Source organism: Eriocheir sinensis, unplaced genomic scaffold, assembly GCF_024679095.1.
Source record: "Eriocheir sinensis breed Jianghai 21 unplaced genomic scaffold, ASM2467909v1 Scaffold739, whole genome shotgun sequence".
Classification (NCBI taxonomy): domain Eukaryota; kingdom Metazoa; phylum Arthropoda; class Malacostraca; order Decapoda; family Varunidae; genus Eriocheir; species Eriocheir sinensis.
In genome coordinates, this window is record NW_026112097.1 from 201842 (window position 1) to 225543 (window position 23702).

General features: G+C 44.0%; 1 protein-coding gene across 1 annotated transcript in view; it reads right to left on the reverse strand.

The window, feature by feature from the left end:
* The window catches only part of LOC126994181 (uncharacterized), a 73395-nt gene extending 71485 nt beyond the window's left edge, over nt 1-1910 (reverse strand). Inside the window, exon 1 of the mRNA XM_050853436.1 lies at nt 1824-1910. Coding sequence (XP_050709393.1) covers nt 1824-1833 — 10 coding nt within the window. The 5' untranslated portion in view covers nt 1834-1910. The remainder of the gene's footprint in view (nt 1-1823) is intronic.
* Nucleotides 1911-23702: the final 21792 nt, after the last annotated feature.

The window sequence follows — 23702 nt, forward strand, 5'->3', positions numbered from 1 at the left end:
AGAGAGAGAGAGGATAACAGAAACATACAAACAAAACCTAACACCCCCCTCCTCCTCCTCCTCCTCCTCCTCCTCCTCCTCCCTACGGTGTGTGCTGGAGGCCGTTGAGGAGGACGCCGTTCATATTCCTGGTGACTCGCGGGGCAGGTAAGTCCGCCATGCTAATTACAGGTGAGCGAGCAGAAATTTTATGGCTCCGATGGCGACTGGTGGCGGCGGCGGTAGTGGTGGTGGTGGTGATGGTGGTGGGTAGGGGTGGGGGGGGGTGAGGTTGTTGTATAGTGGTGATGGTGTGTTATGGGGGTGGTGGGGATGCATGAGAAGGGGATGTTGATGAGGGAAAAATGGTGATGTTGATGGTGTATGGGAAAGATAGGGAAAGGAGGGTAGGAAAGGTATGGTGATGATGGAGAGAAGGAGGGAAGTAGTTTTTTTGTGACGGTGGCGAAGGAAAAGGATGGAGATGGAATAAAGAAAACGGGGGAAGGAAAACATGATGAACAGAAAGAAAAAAAAGTGACGGTGATGATGGTAGTGAGAGAAGTAGTAGTAGTAGTAGTAGTAGTAGTAGTAGTAGTAGTAGTAGTAGTAGTGGTGTTTGTGGTTGCATAGAAATGGGAAAGAAAGAGGCAGTTAGATAAGGGAAGGAAGGGGGATATAAAGGATTGAGGGAAAGAGGGTGATAAGGACGAAGGTAGTGAGTGAAGGAGATGTTTGTGACGGTAGACGAGGGAAAGGAAAAGAGGAGCAGGCAAGGGAAGGGAAGGAAAAGGAGGCACGAGAAACTGCAGGAAAGGGGAAGGAAAGAATAGGCAAGGGAAAGAAGGAACAGACAAGGGAAGGGAGTTAAAGGAAGGTACGTGGGCACGAGAGACTGGCAATGGAAGGATGAAAGAAGCCAAGGAAGGGAAGGAAGGGACAGAAAAGGAAAGGAAGAAACAGCCAGGGGAGGAAGGGGCAGCCATGGGGAAGGGGAGGAAAAGAATGAACGAGGGACAGCAGGTAAAGGAGAAGAAAGAAGAAAGCAAGATATGGAAGGGAAAGGAAGGCACAGGTGAAAGGAAGGCAAAGGAAGGGAAGGAAGGGAAGGGAAAGGAAAGGGAAGGGAAGGAAGGGAGGAACAGGGAAGGTAAAGGAAGGAAGGGAGGGACAGGGAAGAGAAAGGAAGGAAAGAGTAGGCAAGGGAAAGGGAGAGGAGGGGAGAAGCAAACAAGGAAAGGAAGAAACAGCCACGGGAAAGACGGGAAAGCCAGACAAGAGGGAGGGCGGGAGGGACAGCAGGCACCACACGCGACATATGAAAACACGAGACATAACGACACCGAAATATAGACTTGCTCCAACCTCAGTGACGTCACCGCGCCATTAGGTAATCAGGGGGCGGCGCGGCGGGCCTTTAATGTTTATCTGAAGTCCTTCCAATAAATATTCCGCTCACTCGACAGATTTTACTCCGCCGGAACGAATGATGACGGAGCGGCGGCGGTGGTGGTGGCGTTAGTGGTGGAGGGTTCAACACGTCACGCACACACACACACACACACACAAACCGCCCCCTCCCACCGCCTCCTCTCCCCCTTTCCCCCCAAACCCACACCACCCCCACAAAAATTAACATCATCAACATCACCATAATCCTCATCATCAACAGTATCAAAGAGTAAATCAAGACACTTTTGGGCCTATATTTGATGCGTCTTCTTTGGGCTTTGTCTTGTCGTCTTGGCGGCCACGCGTTGCAGACATGTTCTTATTCTTGTCTTGGTCTGCCTCTAACGTAAACAATAACAATAATAACAACAAACCAAGCCGGCTGTACTCACCCCGCAGCATCCAGTGACATCATCAAATGCAGAGTGACGTCGCGGCCTGGTGTAAGGGGGGCGAGGATGTGCGGGGGGAGGATGAGGGGGTTGGGGGGCAGCGGGTTCCTTGCTCATCACATACTCCTCGTGGCGGCGCCGTGTCGCTACTGCTCCTGATGGGAATACGAAGAACGACGTGTGTCACCTCCTTGCCAACCCACGTGTTGATGGCGCCTCTCCGCCCCGCAACAGGACGTGGACAAATATTCTGAACGAGGGCTGAGAGGAAAGGAGGGGGAGAAGGGAGGAAGGGAAGAGGAGGAGGGGGGAAGAGGAGGAGGGGGGAGGAGGAGGAGGGGGGAAGGAGGAGGAGAGAGGTGTGCAAGGTGGGTGAAGGACGAAGACGCGAAAGAAATAGGAGACTTCGGAAAAGAGAGAGAAGACGAGGAGATTCGAATGATGATTAGGAGGGGAAGGTAAAGGTGAATGGAGGGCGAGGAGGAGGAAGAAATGGGGAATAGTAAAGAAATAGGGGATTGAAGAGAGCATGGAGGAAGAATGGGAGAAAAGGGAGGGAAGAGGAGGAGAGCTGAAGGGAAGGAGGAGGAGATGGGGATGATAATGATAATGGTATAGAACATAAGAACGTAGGAGTCTGCAAGAGGCCGGTAGGCCTGTACAAGGCAGCTCCTTTGAACCTAAGCTCACGTGAATTTAACCCCACCTAATATCGCTGTCCATGAATGTATCCAGTGACACTGATTTATCTAATCTATTTTTGAATGCGACAATTGTATTGGCACTCACCACATGACTGCTCAGCCTGTTCCACTCATCCACCACTCTATTAGTAAACAAATTTATGCCTATATCCCGGTTGAATCTGAATTTATCCAGTTTAAACCCATTACTTCGTGTCCTACCCGGTTCTCTTTCCAACAGAACCTTATTGAATATCCCCCTCGTTAAAGCCCTTCATCCATTTATAAACCTCGATCATGTTTCCACGCACCCTTCGCCTTTCTAGAGAATGTAAGTTCAACTGTTTGAGTCTTCCCTCGTATGGCAAGTTTCTTAACCCCTGAATCATCTTAGTCATCCTCCTCTGCACCGATTCTAACATTTTGATATCCATTCTATAGTAAGGTGACCAGAACTGAACCGCATAGTCAAGATGAGGTCTAACTAATGCTAAATATAGTTTGAGGAAGACTTCGGCGCTTCTGTTGCTTACGCTCCTTGAAATAAAACCCAGTACCCTGTATGCTCGATTTCTAGGTGGGTGAAGGACAAGGGAGAGGAATAAATAGGGGATTGGAGAGGAGAGAGGAGAGATGGGGTGGGAAGTATAGGCGTGCTGGTGGGTGAAGAATGAGGATGATGTCGAGGAAAGGAGGAATGAGAGCCGGAGGAATGAATTGACAAGTGGAGAGAAGGAAAGGAGAGGAAGGAGGGAAGGAGGACTGGGGAAAAACGAGGAAGAGGAAGTCGAGAAGGAGAGGGATGAAAATCGGATTGGAGAGGAAGAGAATAAGATAGGAGGAAGAGGTAAAGAAGGGGGAGGAAAGGGGGAGGGTGAGGAAAGGAGAAGAAAAGAAGAGACAAAAGAAGAACGAGGAAGAGAAGGAGGAGGAGGTCGAGGAGAAGGATGAGGATCGAATTGGAGAGGAAAGGAGTTAGATCGAAGGAAGGAGGAGGGAAAGAAGGGAGAACAGGAAGGAAGGGGGAGAGAAGGGTGGGAGGAGGAAGGAAGAGGGACAGGAAGAAAATGAATAAGAGAAGGAGGTAAAGATGGATGAAAATCGAATCGGAAAGGGAGAGGAAGGGAAGAAATGAGATGGAAGAAAGAAAGAAAGAAGGAAGTGCAGGAAGAAGGAGGGGGGGGGGGGGGAGAGGAAGGGGGGATTGGGGGAGGGGGGGAAGGGTGGCGCCGAAGAATACAGACAAGAAGGACGACCTCGGCGCAACCAAGGTCGTCATGGGGAGACTAAACTTAACTTGGGCAGCAAAATAAAACAGCGCCCCTTTCCATCCAACCGTCCTCCTCTGCCTCACTCCTCCTTCCTCCTCCTCCTCCTCCTCCTCCTCCTTCTTCCACTAGACACTTTACTTCCCCTTCTTGGTCTGGGATTTCGTTTTGGGAGGATAATTTTCATACAAATCTTAAGGGAACAGACTCGCCCGAAATTGCTACCTCGTTGAGTCGCTCCGGACGAGAACGAGGTGTTGGGAGACCTTTGTGTGTGTGACGTAAGGGGAGGAGGAAGTGAGGGAGGAAGGAAGGGGGGGTGACTAAGGGAAAGAGAGGCGTGGTAAGGAGGAGGAGAAGGGGAAAAAGAAGGAAAGGGGAAAGTTGAGGGACGGTATGGCAGAGAATAAAGAGGAGAAATGGAGGAAATGAAGGGAAAAAGGAGGAAGAAAAGGGAAGACTAAGAGGAAAAGGGAAAACTTGAGGGAAGAAAAGGATGAAAAAGAGGGTGAGGTAACTGAGGGTAAAAGGGGTGTGGAAAGGTAGCAGAAAGGGAAGCCAGATATTAAGGGGATTAAGGGTACCAAGGGAAGCCAGATATTAAGGGGATTAAGGGTACCAAGGGAAGCCAGATATTAAGGGGATTAAGGGTACCAAGGGAAGCCAGATATTAAGGGGATTAAGGGTACCAAGGGAAGCCAGATATTAAGGGGATTAAGGGTACCAAGGGAAGCCAGATATTAAGGGGATTAAGGGTACCAAAGGAAGCCAGATATTAAGGGGATTAAGGGTACCACTAAGACACCAAAAGGAAAGGGGAAGGAAGAAAAAGTTGAGGGAGGAAAGGCAAGGAAATAAATTGTAGCAACTAAGGGAAAGAGGGGGAGAGATAAGGTGGTAAAACGGGGAAGAAGAATGTGAAGATTACCGCTACGAGAACCAGAGGAAGAGGAGAAAAGAGAAAAGTAGAAGGAGGAGGAGGAAGGAGGCAGAGAGGGAAAAGGGAAAGAGAGAAGTGAAAGATAAAAGAAAGGGAAAGAGAAATGAATGATTGGACAAAATAGAAAAGACAAAAGAGAGGAAAAATAGAGGAAGGTTGTACTGAAGTGGAAAAAAATATAGAAAAGCAAAAATATAAGGAAGATAAATAGGAGTTAATTAAGAGAAGCGTGTGAAGGGAAGAGTGAATAAGGAGGAGGAGGAGGAGGAGGAGGAGGAGGTAAGGTTCACATATTCTCAAACATTCCGACACACACACACACACACACACACACACACACACACACACACACACACACACACACACACACACACACACACACACACACACACACACATTTGAGTAGACTATCGTGGAGATTGTGTTAGTATTCCCAAGGGTAGTTTAATGAGTCTAGTGATTCTTTGACAATTCTTCTACACCATAAACATGAAATAAAGAACTCATGGGAACCCGACTAATCTCCTGTGTGGTCTTTGGATATGTTGTGAGGGCCGAAAACAACTGAGAACACGGATTTAGGAACATGCAAAGGTCAAAGGTCAAAGGACAGAGGGGAGAGGAGGAAAGGGCAGCAAGGGGAGGAAGGAGGAGCTGTCTGGCGGAGATAATGCACACCCCTTCCTCCCCTCCCCTCTTTCATCCCCTCTCTCATGGCAGACCACACAATGATGCTTCCCCTCCCTCTCTTCCTCCCTCCTTCTCTCCCTCTCCCTCCTACTCCACCTCCCTGTCTTCTCTCTCCCCCTCGAGTTCCTATGTACCGAGGTTATTCTTTCCCGTCACTCTCTCTCTGTCCTTCACTCTCACACACTCACATGCTCTCACGCTCTCGCACTCACACACTCACTCACTCACACACTCGCACACTCCTTTCTGTCTCTACCTTAGCCCTTTTCTCATTTTTTCCTATTTACTTTTATCTTTTTTCTTGCCCTTCTGTCTTTCTTTTATCTCCTCTCCTCACTTCCTGTTGATCTTCCTTTCACCTTTTTCTCTCTTTCACTCTTTCCTTGTCACTCTAACTTATTTTTCTTATCCTTATTTTCATAAGAACATAAGAAGGAGTCTGCAAGAGGCCGGTTGGTCTATACAATGCAGCTTCTGTACTCTCAACCTCATCTTACCTCTCTATCCATGACCTTATCCAGTCTCTTCTTGAATGCATATATGGTAATGGCACTCAGACATGGCTGCCAAGCCTATTCCATTCATCCACCACTTTATTGGTGAACCAATTCTTGCCCATGTCTTTATTGAATCTGAATTTATCTAACTTAAATCCATTGCTACGTGTCCTACCCGGTTCTTTAGCAACCAAAATCCTATTGGCATCCCCTTTATTAAAGCCCTTCATCCTTTTATAGACTTCGATCAGGTCTCCTCGCAACCTTCGTTTTCTAGAGAGTGTAGATTTAAATGTTTCAGTCTGTTTTCATAAGGCAAGTTTCTCACCCCCTGAATCATCTTTGTCATCCTCCTCTGTACAGATTCTAACATCTTGATATCCATTCTATAGTATGGTGACCAAAACTGAACCGCATAATCGAGATGAGGTCTAACTAGTGCTAAGTAAAGTTTGAGGATGATCAGCGCTCCTATTGCTATATGTAAATAATAAAAAACAGCGGACCATTCTCTTTCTTACCCTCTTCCTGTCTTTATCTTCTCTCTCTCTCTCTCTCTCTCTCTCTCTCTCTCTCCCCTATTTTCTTTTATCCCTTCTCTTCCTCCTCTGCTTGTCTCCTATCTCCTCCTTTCCTCCTTTTTTCTTTTATCTTCCTTACGCCTCACTAACCCTGCTAAAGGATGTCTATTACCCACCTGCAGTGTCTCCTAAAGCCCTTTGTATCTTCCTCTTCTCTTCCTCCTCCTCCTCGTCCTCCTTCTCCTCTCCGTCGACGTCCTCCCCGCCATATCTGTGCGGTGGGTGGGGTGGGGGGGGGGGGGAGAGGGGAAAGCTCATTATGGTAATCATCGTTAATTAGGACCGAGAGGAAAAGACACGGTTTGAAAAGTTCGCCAAAATGATCAGGTGGCGGCGAACATTTCCACGAAGAGAGACGGAAAAATACACACGCTTCCTGGAGCCAAGGTATAAAGTTACATAAGGGAAAATAAACTTTGGTATATGCGTAGAGAGTAACACGAAGCTCGGAAATACAAATAGGAGAAGATGTGGAAGATATAGAGAATAGTGGTGGAGTAATAGTGATAGGTGGAGTAATAGGAGGAATAGTGGAGAGTAACACGATGCTCAGAAATACAAATAGAAGATGTAGAAGATATAGAGAATAGTGATAGAGAGAAGGATACAGACACAGGCATACGGGAGGAGGGTTAAATTAGCACAGCAAAACAAATTGTAGTATATACGTCGAGTCATACGCACGTAGCTCTAAAACACCAATAAAAGGAGAAAAGGAGATGTAGGGAATGTAGAGGTAGAGAATAGTTGTAGAGAGAAGGAGAAATACGGAATGGTTAGTTATATATGTGAAAGCAAAATAGTATGACGCAAAGAATCACACATATGCAGCTCTGGAGTACAAATAAAAATACAAATACAAATAAAAGGAGATGTAGGGAATGTGGAGGTAGTGAATAGTTGTAGAGAGAAGGAGAAATACGGAAGGGTTAGTTATATATGTGAAAGCAAGAAAGTATGACGTAAAGAATCACACATATGTAGCTCTGGAGTACAAATAAAAAGATGTAGAGAATGCAGAAATAGAGAATTGTGGTAGAGTGAAGGATACATACGGATTCAGGGGGCAAGGTAATGCTATGAAAATGAAAACAAACTGTACTATGGGTAGAGAATCACACGTTTTTATCTCTGAAATGTAAAAAGGTGTAGAATGAAGAGAATGTAGAGATGCGAACATTTCCACGAAGAGACGGAAAAATACACACGCGTTTAGGAGGCAAGGTAAAGTTTTATAAAGGAAATAAAATCGTAGTATAGGAAGAGAATCAAACGTAAGTAGATCTGAAATACAAACAGAAGGAGATGTATAAGATAAAAATGATGTAGACAATAGAGAAACACACACATTCACGAGGCAAGGTAAAGTTATATATTGGAAATCGAACTGTAATATACATTGAGAGTCACACGAAGTTCAGAAATACAAATAGAAGGAAATGTAGAAGCTATAGAGATGTAGACAGTAGAGAAACACACACATTCAGGAGGCAAGCAAGGTAACGTTATATTAAGGAAAACAAACCGTAGTATTATCTAGAGAATCACAGGTAAAGTAAAGGAAATTTGTACTAAAAGATAATAAAAACAGAAATACAAGGAAGATAAATGTGTGTTAAAGGGAAAAGCTTGAGGAAAATAGAAGAGGAAAATTAAATACGAATAAATGATGCAGGGAAGGAGACGCAGATATTGTAGAAAATAGTAGAAGAGAGGAGAAATACACACATATTCAGCAGGCAAGGTAAAGTTATATATAGGAAAACAAACTGTGCTATTACCTAGAGTCACGCGTACTAGCTCTGAAACACAACTAGGAGACATAGGGAAGGAGAGGTAGAGAATAATAATAAAGAGGAAGAAAAGTACACATTCAGTAGGCAAGGGAAAGGTTACATCAAGAAAAGCAAACTGTAGTATTACTTAGAAAATCACACGTAGTAGCTCTGAAACACAAACAGGAGACATAAGGGAGGAGATGTAGAGAATAATAATAGAGAGGAAAAAAAGTACACATTCAGTAAGTAAGGCAAAGGTTATATCAAGAAAAGCAAACTGTAGTATTACTTAGAAAATCACACGTAGCTCTAAAACACAAATAGGAGACATAGGGAAGGAGTAGAGAATGGCAGTAGAGATTGGGAGAAATACACACACACACACATTTAGGAGGCAAGGTAAAGTTTTAAATAGGAAAATAAGAGTCTCGCGTACTAGCTCTGAAACACAAATAGAGACATAGGGAAGGAGAAGTAGAGAATGGCAGTAAAGAATAGGAGAAATACACACACATTCAGGAGGCAAGGTAAAGTTATAAATAGGAAAACAAACTGTAGTATTACCTTGAAAGTCACACGAAGCTCAGAAATACAAATAAAGGGAGATGCAGGGAGAGATGTACTGAATATTGATGTAGAAAAGACGAGAGGAGAGGAGATATATAGCATTCAGGAGGCAAAGTTAAGCCGTATCAATGAAAACTAATGTAGTATAGGAATAGAATTACACTTTCGTAGCTCTGAAACACAAATAAAAGCTCTAGTAAAGATATAGAGTATAGTGATAGAGAGGAGAAACACACATTCAGGAAGTAAAATAAAGCCATATATCGGAAAACAAATTGCAATATTACCGAGTGAATCACACGCACACCGCTCTGAAATACAAATAGATGGAGGTTTAGGGAAGGAGATGTAGAGATTAGTAATAGAGGGGAAGAAATACACACATTCAGAGGCGAGGTAAAGACATGTATCGGAAAATAGGCTGCAATATTACCTAGAGAGTCACACGCATGCAGCTCTGAAATACAAATAGAAGGGGTTTTAGGGAAGGAGATGAAGAGATTAGTATTAGAGAGGAAGAAAAACACACATTTAGAGGCAAAGTAAAGCCATATATCGGAAAACAAACTGCAGTATTACCTAGAGAGTCACACGCTCGCAGCTCTGAAATACAAATAGATGGAGGTTTAGGGAAGGAAATGTAGAGATTAGTAATAGAGGGGAAGAAATACACACATTCATTAGGCAAAGTAAAGCCATATATCGGAAAACAAGCTGCAGTAGTATACCAAGCGAGTCACACGCATGCAGCTCTGAAATACAAATAGAAGGAAGTTTAGAGAAGATGTTGAGATTAGTAATAGAGAAGAATACAAACACATTCAGAGGCAAGGTAAAGACATATATCGGAAAACAAGCTGCAGTATTACCAAGGGAGTCACACGCACGCAGCTCTGAAATACAAATAGAAGGATGTGTAGCAGTACGCCTTTAGTTCAGGTAGAGGCGGATAATGAGGTCTTAAATTCGAGGTGGAAAGGGATACACACATATTTGGGAGTCACCGTAAATCACGACGTGGCTTTAAAAATTCAATAAGAAAAACTAGGAGCGAACGGAACGCACCTGGCTTTGCATTGGAACAGAGGAAAGGGAAAGGAATAGATTTAATTAGGAATACAGGGAAGGATGAAGGAAATAAAGGAGAAAGGAAGAGATGGGAGAAATAAAGGAGGGATCGAGGGAATAAAAGATGAAGAGAGGAATGGAGGAAATAAATGAGGAAGGGAGAAATGGAGGTAATAAGGAGAGATAGGATGGATGGAAGGAATAATGGAGGAAAGAAGGGATGGAAGGAATAAGAAAGAGAGGGTTTATGAAGGGAGAGATGAAGGGGAATAATGGAGAAAAGGAGGAATAGACAAAATAAAGGGAGGAATGAAGAATGAAACGCAGGAAATAATGAAGGAATGGAGGGATGGAATGAGTATGAGAAGGGAGGGATGAGGAGAGGGAGAAATGCAATAAGAGAGAAAGGGAAGGAGGGAGGGAGAGAAGAAATAAGAAAAGGGAGGAATGAAGAATGAAATGAAGGGAATACTACAGAAAAGAAGAGATGGACGGAATGAAAACAAAGAAAGGAGGTAGGGAGAGGGAAGGGAGAGGGGGAGGGAGGGAAAAAAAGAAAAGGGAGGGATAAGGAGTGAAATTAAGGAAATAATGTAGAAGAGATGGACGGAATAAAAACAAAGAAAGGAGGGAGGGAGAGGGAAGGGAGAGAGGAAGGGAGGGAGGGAGGTAGGGAAAAAAGAAAAGGGAGGGATGAAAAGTGCAATGAAGGAAATAATAAAACCAGCAGCAAAGAAAAAAAAAAGAAAGACAAGGAGGAAATAAAAAAAATACAAGGAAGAAATAAAGAAAAAAAAAAGATAAGGGAAAAGAGGAAGGGAGGAAGGGAGGGAGGAATACCTGAGGAAGGGCAGGTGGGGATGAGATATACAGCCTGCCGATTGGTTGACACAGGAGGTAAGTGCGTTTCCGATAACCAATTAGCGTGGAGTGTCGGGCCAATTGAATATAATTTTCAGGCGCTTGTTCCCGCCGCTGCGACACACACACCAGCAGGCAGGCGGGCAGGTGAGCAGGTGTGAAGGGAAGGCAGGTAGGCAGGTAGGTGAACAGGTGAGCAGGTAGTTAAGGAGGTAGGCAGGTGAAAAGGTAAGCAGACAGGACGGTATAGGTTGGTAAGTCGAAAGGTAAGCAGATGAAAAGTTAAGCAGGTAGACAGTATTGGTGGGTAAGTAAGCAAGTCGACATCAAGGTAGGTAGGCAAAGGATTGAGGCGGCAGTAGGTAAGCAGAAGAGCAGGAGGAGCAGGATGAAAGGTGAGTGAAATGTAGAGTAAAAGCAGGTTAGCAGGCAAGCAGGTAGGTGGCCAGGTACGGACGTATAGGCAAGGAAGAGGGAGGGAGGGAGGGAGGGAGACTAGCATGAGGGAGGGAGACTAGCAAGAGGGAGGGAGGGAGGGAGGGAGACTAGCAAAGGGGGAGGGAGGGAGGCTAGCAAAAGGGAGGGAGGGAGGGAGGGGGAGTAATAAGAGGGAGGGAGGGAAGGGGACTAGCAAGAGGGAGGGAGGGAAGGGGACTAGCAAGAGGGAGGGAGGGAGAGGGACTAGCAAGAGGGAGGGAGAGAGTCTACACACACGGGCAGCTCTAACATGTTCCAGTTACGGTCAGACTAAAATGTTAAACGAGCAGGTCAGCAAATGGCGATTTATAACACTCAGAAGCCATTGCGAGGAGAAGCTACGAGGCCGCTTACTTGGCGTCGACTTATACTGAGGGAGGTCGGCGGGCGGCTTTGGCTCCAGCAATAAGGAATAATAAGGACCAGGGCGACCACCAGCGCCTCCCTCCCCTAGCCAGTTTACTTTCAGATGTATTAATCCGCCCTTAGTGGGGGAGCCTACGTGCAAATATCAGCTCCCGTAGAATATGCTTGTTAATTTTTGGCAACCATTATAAATGTATTGTAGGGACTATAAAAAAGCGAAAAAATGATGTTGCCAATGTTTTAGTTGTTTCAAATGACCTTGAGGGCAGTTGAAACTTTAAAGGTGATGTACTCCAAAACTGGATCACTGTGAGTGTGTTTGAGGGCATGAAGGGGATATGAATGTTACACTACATGTTCTTATGCTGAAGTCTTTTCTATGCATGCATTACGATGCCTTACAGCACTTATGGTAGCCATTTTGAGCAGCATTATGTCCCAATAATGTTACGAGCGACACAGTAGTTTTGTCTAGGGTGATAATTTAAGAAACTGGTTACCCGAACATTAAATGAGGTGATGAAAATACGAAGATAGTCCTTAACATAAATTTAATGTATAAGTAAGAAACAACAATATTAACAACACCTGTAGCAAGTGAGAGTAATTACGTTACTTGCTCTTAAGACCTTATGGTCGTTTAAATCAAGTAAATGGTGTGAAGGTCATTAAGCACAAAATAGTTCAATACGAGTATGGAAAATAACAAGATAATATACCAAAACGAAGATTAAACCAAAGACAAAATGACACACAGATAACAATGAGAAAAAGAAAACACAAGAAACCCACACAATGACACACCATAATAATAGATAATAATAACCACCACCAATGAATAAATGGATGATAATCACTGATGAATGGATGAATGAAAAGATAAGATGGACACAGAAATGATGAGATATGAGAAAAATAGTATTGTTCACCTCCTATAGTTCACTGGTCACTTTGTAAGTGGTTACTGACTCACTGACTCGGCTGATGACGTGAGAGTTGTTGTTGCTGCTAGCCGAACCCTCAGGAGATGAGTACACTTTGGCCTTTGAGATGAGACTGGTTTAGAGAATGTAGAGGTCTTTGCTACTTTACACCTAGGATCAGGACAATTCTTTATGAGATGGCCCACCTTTTTACAAAAGCTGCAAGAGAGAAAAGACTTGGCACTACCACTACTCTCTGCGGGTTTTACATCCTTGCTATAGCTTGCACCTGACTTACCCACAGGCTGAAGTTTCTTGTCTCCTGAGGGCATAGAGCGATGTATTAGTGAAAAGACATCCGCCAATTTGGCGGCTTTTAAGAGTTCAGTCTCATCCTTATCAGTGATGTGCAACATGATTGAGTATGGTATCTTCCTTTTGAATTCCTCTAGAGCTACAAGGTTTACCAGATCGTCATATGTGGTTACAGCTGCCGACTTAAGCCAGTGTCTCAAAGCTCGGAGTTTCTCTGATGCAAACTCCAAGTATGTTTGACCAGATGTCTTGTTCATGTTGCGGAAGGTTTGTCGATATCTCTCTGTGGTGACTGCATAAGCTGCTAAAATAGCGCTTTTTACTACCTCGTAATCTGAGTTGTCTTCGATATTGTCTAGGACTGCCAAGGCCTTACCGTTGAGTTTGGGCTTGACTAGCCATGTCCAGTCCTCCTTAGGTAGATCGAAGTGAATGGCAGAGGATTCGAATTCCCGAAAGAATGCTTCTGGATCGTAATCCGAGAATTGAGGCATAAGAGGAAGAAATTTGGTTATCTGCAACCTATTAGGGGTTCGAGTCCCCCCGTCTGAGGACTGCAGCTGAAGCACGCTGAGTTGATGTTCACGTTCACGTGCTTTCTCTTCCCTTTCACGTGCTTTACTTTCTTCATCTCGTACGCGTTCAAGTGCTTTCTCTTCCCTTTCACGTGTTTTACTTTCTTCATTTCGTTCGTGTTCAAGTGCTCTTGCTTCTTTTTCATATTCTAGCTTCATCTGGAGTGCCTGCATTTTCACCCTCTCTATCTCTAGGGCGATTGCGGGGTTTGCAGAACCCAAAGAGGTAGGACTTTCCATGAGGTGGTCAGCCTCCTCCTCAGGGTCACCCAGATGAGCTAGAATTAGGGACATCAACTCGGGTTTTCTTGTTTGACTAGTGAAGGGAATATTATAGTTTGTAGCAATATATTTAAGTTGTTCCACAGTTACAGTTGCTGTTTTAAGTTCCTCCACAGAGGGATTACCGACAAACTCTTCTACGTTGAACACCATTTTGATTGATGTACAAGTCGATTTAACGGTTGTAAGAAAGTTGTTAGTAACCACTAATGGTTAAAAGTGATGCTTGGAATGTGACACAGTAATCTCCTGAACTATTAACTAGTTCACAATCCTGGCATGAGATTAATTGATAGGGGAGCGACCCCTGAAGAGATAACACTTCGACGAAGATAACGAGCCAGTGGAGAATGACCAGAGAATGCAATACCCACATCTGCAAACAGGATCTGGCATTAAGTACTCGTTTGAGTTTGAGCTGGTCAAGTTATGAGTCGAGTGAAGTATTGAATTGATTCGGAACGTCAGTGGTTCCTAAAGAAAATGAGTCTCGTAGGCTATGGGGAGAAAGTGTCTCACAGGAAAGATTCGAACAGAGCAAAACGTAATTAAGAGTATGAGGAACTGATAAAGTCTCCACGCTAGGCCTTTGCGTGGTTAGTTATTAAAGGCACAGTCAATCCCTACACTCAATCACGTTGCACATGAAACAGCACCAACAAACACAGTGACACAGTGATTACAAAAGTAATAGGAGTGATACTAGGGGTGAACGAACATACATGAAACAATAAATGATTAGCGAAGATGAAGTGGTGGAAAATAACAATGAATTAGTTATAATAATCCACTACATATCATCCCGGACAGGACTCATTGCACTTGCAGATCTCAGGGCCTCAACTGCTCAGAAATGTGTAACTGTGGAGCAGATGAGGACGTGTGTAGCAACACTGAACAGGAAAAACCGCTTGCCATTGATGATGATGAGGAGGAGGATGAAATAAGTGATCTTTTGATATAGATGTGCTATAAGTACTTGATTAGTAGCTATTTTATTGATGAAATCATAATGTGGGTGCATTGGAAATATTTGAATTAATTGTCTGTAGAATTTCTCATATTTCTTGATTTCAGTTTTCAAAGAATCATGCCTATTTTTGTATCACCCCTGTAAAATGTCTCGATATCAAGCAGTATGTTTAATTTTTTGTTGGAGTTCTCGGATTTCATTACTTGTTTCAAGGAAAGACGATTTTTCATTCCGTTCGTAAGTTGTAAAAAATGAAAACTGTGTTTGCAACAATAATTTTGTCTTAGTTTGAAGTATCAATCTTCTTACATTAATGAAAACTTTTTTTGCTGAATTTATCAAATTTACTTTTTCTTAAAAAAAAAAAAAAAAATTTGCACCATTATATATTGTCTAAAAGAGATAATATAGACTGAAACAGGTGGCTATATGTATCTGGCACGCATTTTCCTGTGTTAGGCATCAGTAAAATCAGCGAAGTGTGCCAAATATTTTCTTAAATTGCCAAAATTAACATTTTGATGGAAATGGATGTAGAAGGTGACAGAGAAGTTGGCAACATCTTTTTTTAACAAGTCAAGACACATCTGAAGCTAAAACAACAGTCAGCCAAAAATTAACATTCCTATTCTACGGGATTACATAGGCCCCTCCACTACTCCTTGAATGCCTCTCCCCTGTCGCTCCGCCCTCCGCGTACTCATATAAGGCAGCGCAAAAGGATTCTAACTCTATTTTCTGTTCTAATTTATCGCCTCCTAAGCCGCGTCCGCCCCGGGAGTCCCTAAAGTTGCCGTCACGATGATGTAGATGCAGTAAGTCAAGTGGTTACTGGCGCAGGAATTCTGTAAACACCGAGATAGAAACTGCGGTGGAAATTCATGTAGAAACTAACATTGGAGCCCTCGGCCAAGCCCTGCCTCGGCCCTCCTCCCCTTGTGTCTGTGAACCGCCTTTCCTATTCCTCCGTCCCTGCTCGCCGGCCCTTTCCCTTCCCTTCTCTTCCTCCCTTCCAGCGCCTGAGGGAGTGAGTGCCGTGTACCCTTCCAGAATTTCCAAGTCAGATAAAAAAGAAACATAGGATCATCCCTCCGCCCTGGACAATAGCGCGAAGTAAGAAATTCCGGAGCCGTGAGTGAGAAATTGCCTCATAAATCCGGCCAGTGACTCCCTCTGTTGGCCCTCGCAGCGCCGTGACAAAGGAAATCAAGCTAAGTGGCCTCGGGTTGGGTTGCCCCTCGCCCCGTCCTCCCCCCGGCCCCTCCCCCACCGCCAAGCCCTTCATAAGCAATTAGTTCACGCTAACAAATCCTCCTCCGAGAGTCATGCCCCTTCCGAGCGCCCCTCCTCCTCCCTACCTCCTCCTCCTTCTCTTCCTCCTCCTCCAGCTCCTCCCCCGCACACACCCTGAGTCACTTCGAAGGTAATCAAATCTCTGGCTAATCTTCCCCTGCTGCGATGCGTCCTGGAGTAATGTGGGAAAACATGGTGAAAATATATGCGTTTTCGAGAGAAGAGAGAGAGGTAAGGAAGGCGGGAGGGAGACAAGAAGAAAGAGATGTGCAGTATACGTAAATGGGACAAGGACTGGAGGAGGAGGAGGAGATAAGGAGAAGGAAGGAAGAAGAGGAGAAGAGGAAACAAGGTGGAAATGTATGCTTTTTCCAGGGAGGGAAGGGAGAGAGATAGGGAGGGAGGGAGACATGAGTGAGGAATGCAAGAAAGAAGTAAAAGAAAAAGACAGGGAAAGACGGAATGAAAAATGCAAAGAAGTAGAAAAAGAAGAAGGCAAGGAATGGACGATACGAAAGAAGGAATGCAGGAAAAGAAGGAGATAAAGAGAAGGAAGGCAGAGGAGGAGGAGGAGGAGAGGTCAGTGTGGAGAGGGTGATAACAGTGATAACAGAGGGACGAAAACGAAATAGCGATGAGAGGAGGAGGAGGAGGAGATAGTGGAAGAGAACGTGGCGAGGAGAGGGATTGATTGAAGGAGTGGAGAGGGAGATGAAAGGGCAGGACAATTAGAGAGAATTTGCTGAGGATGAAGAGCAGAGGACGAGAAACAGCCGACCAAAGGAAGGACGAGGACGAGGAGGAGAGGACGAAGAGGAGGAACAGAATGAGGACGAGGAATGGATTAGACGGAAAAGCAGAATAAATGAGGGAGGGGAAAGGGTGAGGAGGACGGAAATGAGAGGAAGAGGAAGATGAAGACGAGGAATGGGTAAGAGAGAGAAGATGAATAAATGAGGAAAAGGAAAGAAGGTAAGGAAGATGAGAAGAGGAGGACGAAGAATAAGAAAAAAAAAGGAACAACTCTGTGAGGAAAACCAAGAAAAAATGGATAAATACGAAAATGAAAAGACTGATAAAGAGGAAAACGTATAGAAAAGACGTCTAGTGAGTAATCTGAGGAAATGGGTGAAGGAAAAATGTAAATACCTCCTCCTCTAATTCCCCTCTTCCTCCTCCACCTCCTCCTCCTCCTCCTCCTCTTCACTATTTTTGTCATTTTCCTCCACTTGAGATGAGGATTCGTCTGTCTATCTGTCTGTCTGTCTGTCTATTTGTCTTTCTATCTGTTATTCTCTTGATCATCGCGCTGTGACTTCGGCGTCTAATAAGGACTCGCTCATTGGAAATTCTATTGTGATGCGTCGGGGCTGTTCGTAATGCGGAAGGCGGGAAGAGTTACAAAGGGAGAGAAGTATGGAAGGAGGTACTTGAGGGAGAGACTGAAAGAATGAAGGACTGAGTGAGGGAGAGACGTAAGGGAGGAGGAAAGAGAGGATGATTGAGTAGGAAGTGAGGGAGGGAGGTAAGGAAGGAGGTAAGCGAGGGAGAGATTGAAATAATGAGCGATTGAGTGAGGGAAAGGAGGAAGGGAGGATAAAGGAGTATGTTTATGAGGAAAGAGAGGGAAAAGAAGGAGAAATGAGTAGGAAGTGAGGAAAAGAAGTAAGGAATGAGGTAAACGAGAAGAGAGATGAAAAGAATGAGCGATGGAATGAGAGAGAGAGAGAGAGAGAGAGAGAGAGAGAGAGAGAGAGAGAGAGAGAGAGAGAGAGAGAGAGAGAGAGAGAGAGAGAGAGAGAGAGAGAGAGATCGCAGGAGGGTAAGGGAGAGAGGAAAGGGGAAAGGGAGGAGGAATGAATAGGAAGTGAGGGACGGAGGAGATAAACGAAGGGAGATAAACTAGGAGTGAGTGAGTGGGTGAGTGAGCGAGGGAAGAGAGATAATCACTAAGGGAGAGAGAGAAGAGAAAAGAATGTTAATGAGTATAAGGCATAGAAAAAAAGACGGAATATAGGAATGAGGAGAAGACGGAGAAGAAAGAAGACGGGAAGAAAGAAAGAACAAGGAAAGGACAAAAAAAAAATGAGAAGAAATAAGGAAGAAGGAGAAAAACGGGAAGAAAGAAAGAATGGTAGAGAGATGGGGAAAAAAGAAAGATGAAAGAAGAAATATGGAAAGAAACAAAGAAGGAATCCAGAAAATTAAAGAAAGAAAATGAGAAGAAGAAAGATGGAGGAAATTAGTGCTTAAAGGAAAAAAAAGAAATATGCGGTTATGAGACAGAAGAAAAATGACTTAAGAAGCAAAATAAATAAGACGAAGGAGAGATGAAAGGAAGAACGTGAAGAATTAAAAAAGAAGGGCAGGCATGAGAGAATGAGGGAAGAATGCAAGGAAGAAAAGTCAAAGAAAAAAGAGAGGAAAGGACGGAATGAAGAATGCAAAGAAGTAGTAAAAGAAAAAGACAAAGAATGAGGGAATGAAGGAATATGATGAAGAAAGTAAAAGAAAAGCGAGTGAAAAAATAAGAATGAAGAATTAAGAAGAAATGAAGAAAAGGAGGAGGAGGGAGAACCTGAGTAAAGCATGCAAGAAAGAACTTAGAGGAAATAGAAAAAGAAAGGGACGAAACGAAAAATACGAAAAGGTAGTAAAAGGAAAAAAAAGAACAAAGAATGAAGGAATGAAAGAATGCAGGAAAGAGATAAAAGAAAAAAAAGGCAGCCAAGGAAAAAGAAAGACGAGGAGGATATAAACAAAAATACAAGGAAGAAATAAAGGAAAAAAATAAAGAAGGAAAGAATAAGTAAAGAATGTAAGAAAAAAAATGAAAAGATGAAAGAAGTCTGAAGAAGGAAGGAAGGAAGGAAGGAAGGAAGAAAAAGATAAAGAAAGGAAGAATAAGTGAATAATGCAAGAGAGAAAAGAAAACAAATGAAAAAAGTGAAGTGAGGCTGAAGGAGGGAAGAAGGAAGGAAAGAAGGAAGGAAGGAAGGAAGGAAGGAAGGGAAGGAGGGAGAGCAAATGAAGCGGCAGAGTGGTTGAGGCAGAGTTGGCACCACTGCAAGAAGATAAGAACAGGGCGTGAAACATGGCAACACTGTCACTACCAGGAGGCAACAGGTCACCGGAGAGATAAGGCGTGTGTTTCCTCTCTCCCCTCCCTTTCCTCCCTTCCTCCCTTCTCTCCCTTCCCTCACTTCACTTCCCTTCCTTCCTCTCCCTTCCATTCCCCTCGTTTTCTATCTCTTTTTCATCTTTTCCTTCCTTTCTTATTTTCCTCCCTTCCTTCCTTCCTATCCCAGTCCTCTCTTCTTCTGTCTTCTTTACCTTCTTTCATGTTTCCCTATCCCCTACTTTATTCCTTCTTTGCCATGCTTCCTTTCTTTCTTCCCTTCCATCCTTTCCTTCCTTCTTTCCTTTCCCTTTCCACTCTTTTCCATCTCTTTTTCTACCATCACTTTCACTTTCCTTTTTATGCCATTTTTATCATCCTTCCTTCCTCTATTTTCTCTTCTTTTTAGCTTCTCTCGTTCCCATTTTTTCCTTCATTCCGATCCGTCCTTCTTTACTTTCTTTCCTCCTTTCCATCCCTCCTTTCTTCCTCTCCCTTTCCCCTCCTTTTCTACTGTCTTTCTTCCTTTCCATCCCTCCTTTCTTCCTCTCCCTTTCCCCTCCTTTTCTACTGTCTTTCTTCCTTTCCATCCCTCTTTTCTTCCTCTCCCTTTCCCCTCCTTTTCTATCTCTTTTATACCTTCTCTGCTTCTCATTTTTATACCATTGTAATGACCCGCGGACTCCTCCCATCCACGCCGTCCCTTTCAAGTTAATCTTCATTGTAATGGACAGCGGACTTCTCCCATCCTCGGCGTCACTTCCGAGCTTCGAGAAATTTTACTCCCCCACTTTTATTCTTCCTTACTTCCTTTTATACATCTTTGATCCTAACTTCGATCATTGTTAAAGATCCGGGTACCTTTGGCCTACCAGTATTATTAACATTTTTATGTATAACTCCCTTCTGATTTCTCCCCTTGTGTCAAATACCGCTTTTCGTTTTTTTTTTTTACAACTAATGAGACAGTTCAAGGGCGTAAAGAAAAAAAAAAAAAAGCCCGCTACTCACTGCTCCTGAATAGAGGTCAAAGGAGTGTCCAAAAAGAGAGGTCAATTTCGGGAGGAGAGGTGTCCTGATACCCTCCTCTTGAAAGAGTTGAAGTCGTAGGCAGGAGGAAATACAGATGAAGGAAGATTGTTCCAGAGTTTACCAGCGTGAGGGATGAAAGAGTGAAGATGCTGGTTGACTCTTGCATAAGGGATTTGGACAGTATAGGGATGAGCATGAGTAGAAAGTCGTGTGCAGCGAGGCCGCGGGAAGGGGGGAGGCATGCAGTTATCAAGCTCAGAAGAGCAGTCAGCATGAAAATATCGATAGAAGATAGAAAGAGAGGCAACATGACGGCGGAATTTGAGAGGTTGAAGACTATCAGTATGAGGAGGAGAGCTGATGAGACGAAGAGCCTTTGACTCCACCCTGTCAAGGAGAGCTGTGTGAGTGGACCCCCCCCCCACACACACATGAGATGCATACTCCATACGAGGGCTGACAAGGCTCCTGTAAATGGATAGCAACTGTGTGGGGGAGAAGAACTGGCGGAGACGGTACAGAACGCCCAGCCTAGAGGAAGCTGATGTAGTAAGAGATGAGATATGAAGTTTCCAGTTAAGATTTTGAGTTAAGGATAGACCGAGGATGTTTAGTGTTGAAGAAGGTGATAGCTGGGTGTTGTCAAAGAATAGGGGATAGTTGTTTGGAAGATTGTGTCGAGTGGATAGGTGGAGAAACTGTGTTTTTGAGGTGTTGAAGGACACCAGGTTCCTCTTGCCCCAATCGGAAATAATAGTAAGGCCTGAGGCTAAGCGTTCTGCTGCCTCCAGCCTTGAATCGTTAAGTTTCTGAAGAGTGGGTCTTCTATTAAGAGAAGTTTAGTAATGCAGAGTGGAGTCATCGGCGTAATAATGGATAGGACAGTTCGTTTTGGAAAGAAGATCATCAATGAACAACAGAAAGAGTGGGAGATAGGACAGAACCCTGTGGGACACCACTGTTAATAGGTTTAGGGGAAGAACAGTGACCGTCCACTTCAGCAGAAATAGAACGGTCAGAAAGGAAACTGGAGATAAAGGTACAGAGAGAAAGATAGAAACCGTAGGAGGGTAGTTTGGAAAGCCAAGATTTGTGCCAGACCCTATCAAAAACTTTTGATAATTATGTCCAGCGCAATAACAAAGGTTTCACCGAAACGGCTGAGAGAGGATGACCAAGAGTCAGTTAGGAAGGTAAGGAGATCACCAGTAGAACGCCCCATGCGGAACCCATACTGGGGATCAGATGGAAGGTTAGAAGTGGAAAGATGCTTTTGAATCTTCCGGTTAAGGATTGATTCATAAGCTTTAGTTAGACAGGAAAGTAAAGCTATAGGGCGGTAGTTTGAGGGATTGGAACGGTCACCCTTCTTAGGCACAGGCTGTACAAAGGCATACTTCCAGCAGGAAGGAAAGGTAGATGTTGATAGGCAGAGACGAAAGAGTTTGACCAGCCAAGGTGTCAGCACGGAAGCACAGTTTTTAAGGACAATAGGGGGCAGTCTATCAGGTCCATAAGCCTTCTGAGAGTTGAGGCCAGAGAGGGCATAGAAAACATCATTTGGAAGAATTGTAATAACAGGCATAAAGGAATCAGAGGGGGGGATGAGTAGGAGGAATATGCCCAGAATCGTCCAGGGTGGAGTTCTTACAGAAAGTTTGAGCGAAGAGTTCAGCCTTAAAGACAGATGAGACGGCAGTGCTGCCGTCAGGGTTAAGGAGAGGAGGGAAAGAGGAAGAAGTGAAATTGGAGGAGATATATTTGGCTAGATGCCAGAAGTCACGGGAAGAATTAGAAGAAGCAAGATGTTGACATTTTCTATTGATAAAAGAAGGTAAGTCGGAGAATAGATTTGGCACGATTCCGGGCTGAAATGTAAAGGTCAAAGTTAGCGGGTGTTCCAAGGCTCTGGAACCTTTTCTGAGCTGCCTCTCTATCTTTAACAGCACGAGAACAAGCATGATTAAATCAAGGCTTTTTAGCATGAGGAGTAGAGAAAGAATGTGGAATGTATGCCTCCATTCCAGAGACAATCACCTCCGTGATGCGCTGGGCACACACAGATGGGTCTCTCTCCTGGCAGCAGTAATCATTCCACGGGAAATCGGAAAAGTACATCCTCAGGTCGTCCCACCGAGCTGAAGCAAAATGTCAAAAGCATCGCCTCTTCGGTGGGTCCAGAGGATGTACAGGAGCGATAGGACAGGATACAGAAATAAGGTTATGATTGGAGGAGCCCAACGGAGAGAACAGTTTGACAGAGTAAGCAGAAGGATTAGAGGTAAGGAAGAGGTCTAGAATGTTGGGCCTGTCTCCAAGACGGTCGGGAATACGAGTAGGGTGCTGAACCAACTGCTCTAGGTCGTTGAGGAGAGCAAAGTTGTAGGCGTGTTCACTAGGCTGGTCAGTGAGAGAGGATGAAAGCCAAAGCTGGTAATGAACATTGAAATCTCCCAAGATGGAGATTTCAGCAAAGGGAGAGTGAGTCAAGATGTGCCCCACTTTAGAGTTCAAATAGTCAAAGAATTTTACATAGTTAGTAGAGTTAGGCGAGAGATAAACAGCACAGATGTATTTAGTAATAGATTGACAATGAAGTCTTAGCCAGATGGTAGAAAATTCAGAAGAGTCAAGGTTGTGGGCACGAGAGCAAGTGATGTCGTTGTGCACGTAGACGCAACATCCAGCTTTGGATTGAAATTTAGGATAGAGATAGTAGGAGCGAACAGAGTAGAGGTTGCTCTCAGTAGCCTCAGAAACCTGTGTTTCGGTGAGGAATAGAAGATGAGGTTTAGAGGAGGAGAGATGGTGTTCCACAGAATGAAAATTAGAACGAAGACCGCGAATGTTGCAGAAATTGATAAGGAGGAAGTTCGAGGAGTCATCAGGACACCTCTCAAGTCGGCAGCCAGAAGGGGAGTCCTCTCTGGGAGAATTTATGGTCCCCCCCTGAGGCGGGGACTCCGAGGCAGTGTTTTCGTTAGCCATTTTGAACTTTGAATTTTGGGAAAAGGTGTGTGTGTCGTGTGAATGTAGTGTGGTGTAAAAAGAGAGGAACTGTCTTTTGAGAGCATGCTGAACTGCTTTCTGGTGTTGATGAGACAAAAGGGAAACGGCTAGTGAGGACATGGGAAGGGTCTTTGAAGGGCTTAAGCACCCTCCTCGCTTCCAATATATCCTCACCGGGAGTAGCTCACGCCCATTCTAGTAGGTGTCTCTCTCTCTTCTCTTCTCTCTCTCTCTCTCTCTCGACGCAAGAACACGTTTCTCACATTCTCGCCGTCAACCGTAACAACAGGTAACATAAAGCCCAGGTGTGTGTGTGTGTGTGTGTGTGTGTGTGTGTGTGTGTGTGTGTGTGTGTGTTAAAGGTGAGACAAACACGGGTGATTTATGTGCAAGAAGAAAACGTGAATCTACTTTTAATATATTTTTCATCTTCTTGTTTTAATTATATTTTCATTCTCTTACTTCTTTTGACATATTTGCTTTATTTTTCTACGTTTAAAACATTTCCTTTATCATACTACTTCGAATATATTTTGTTAAGCTTACTTTTTCTTGTATTTTATTTATCTTACTCAAAAGTGTG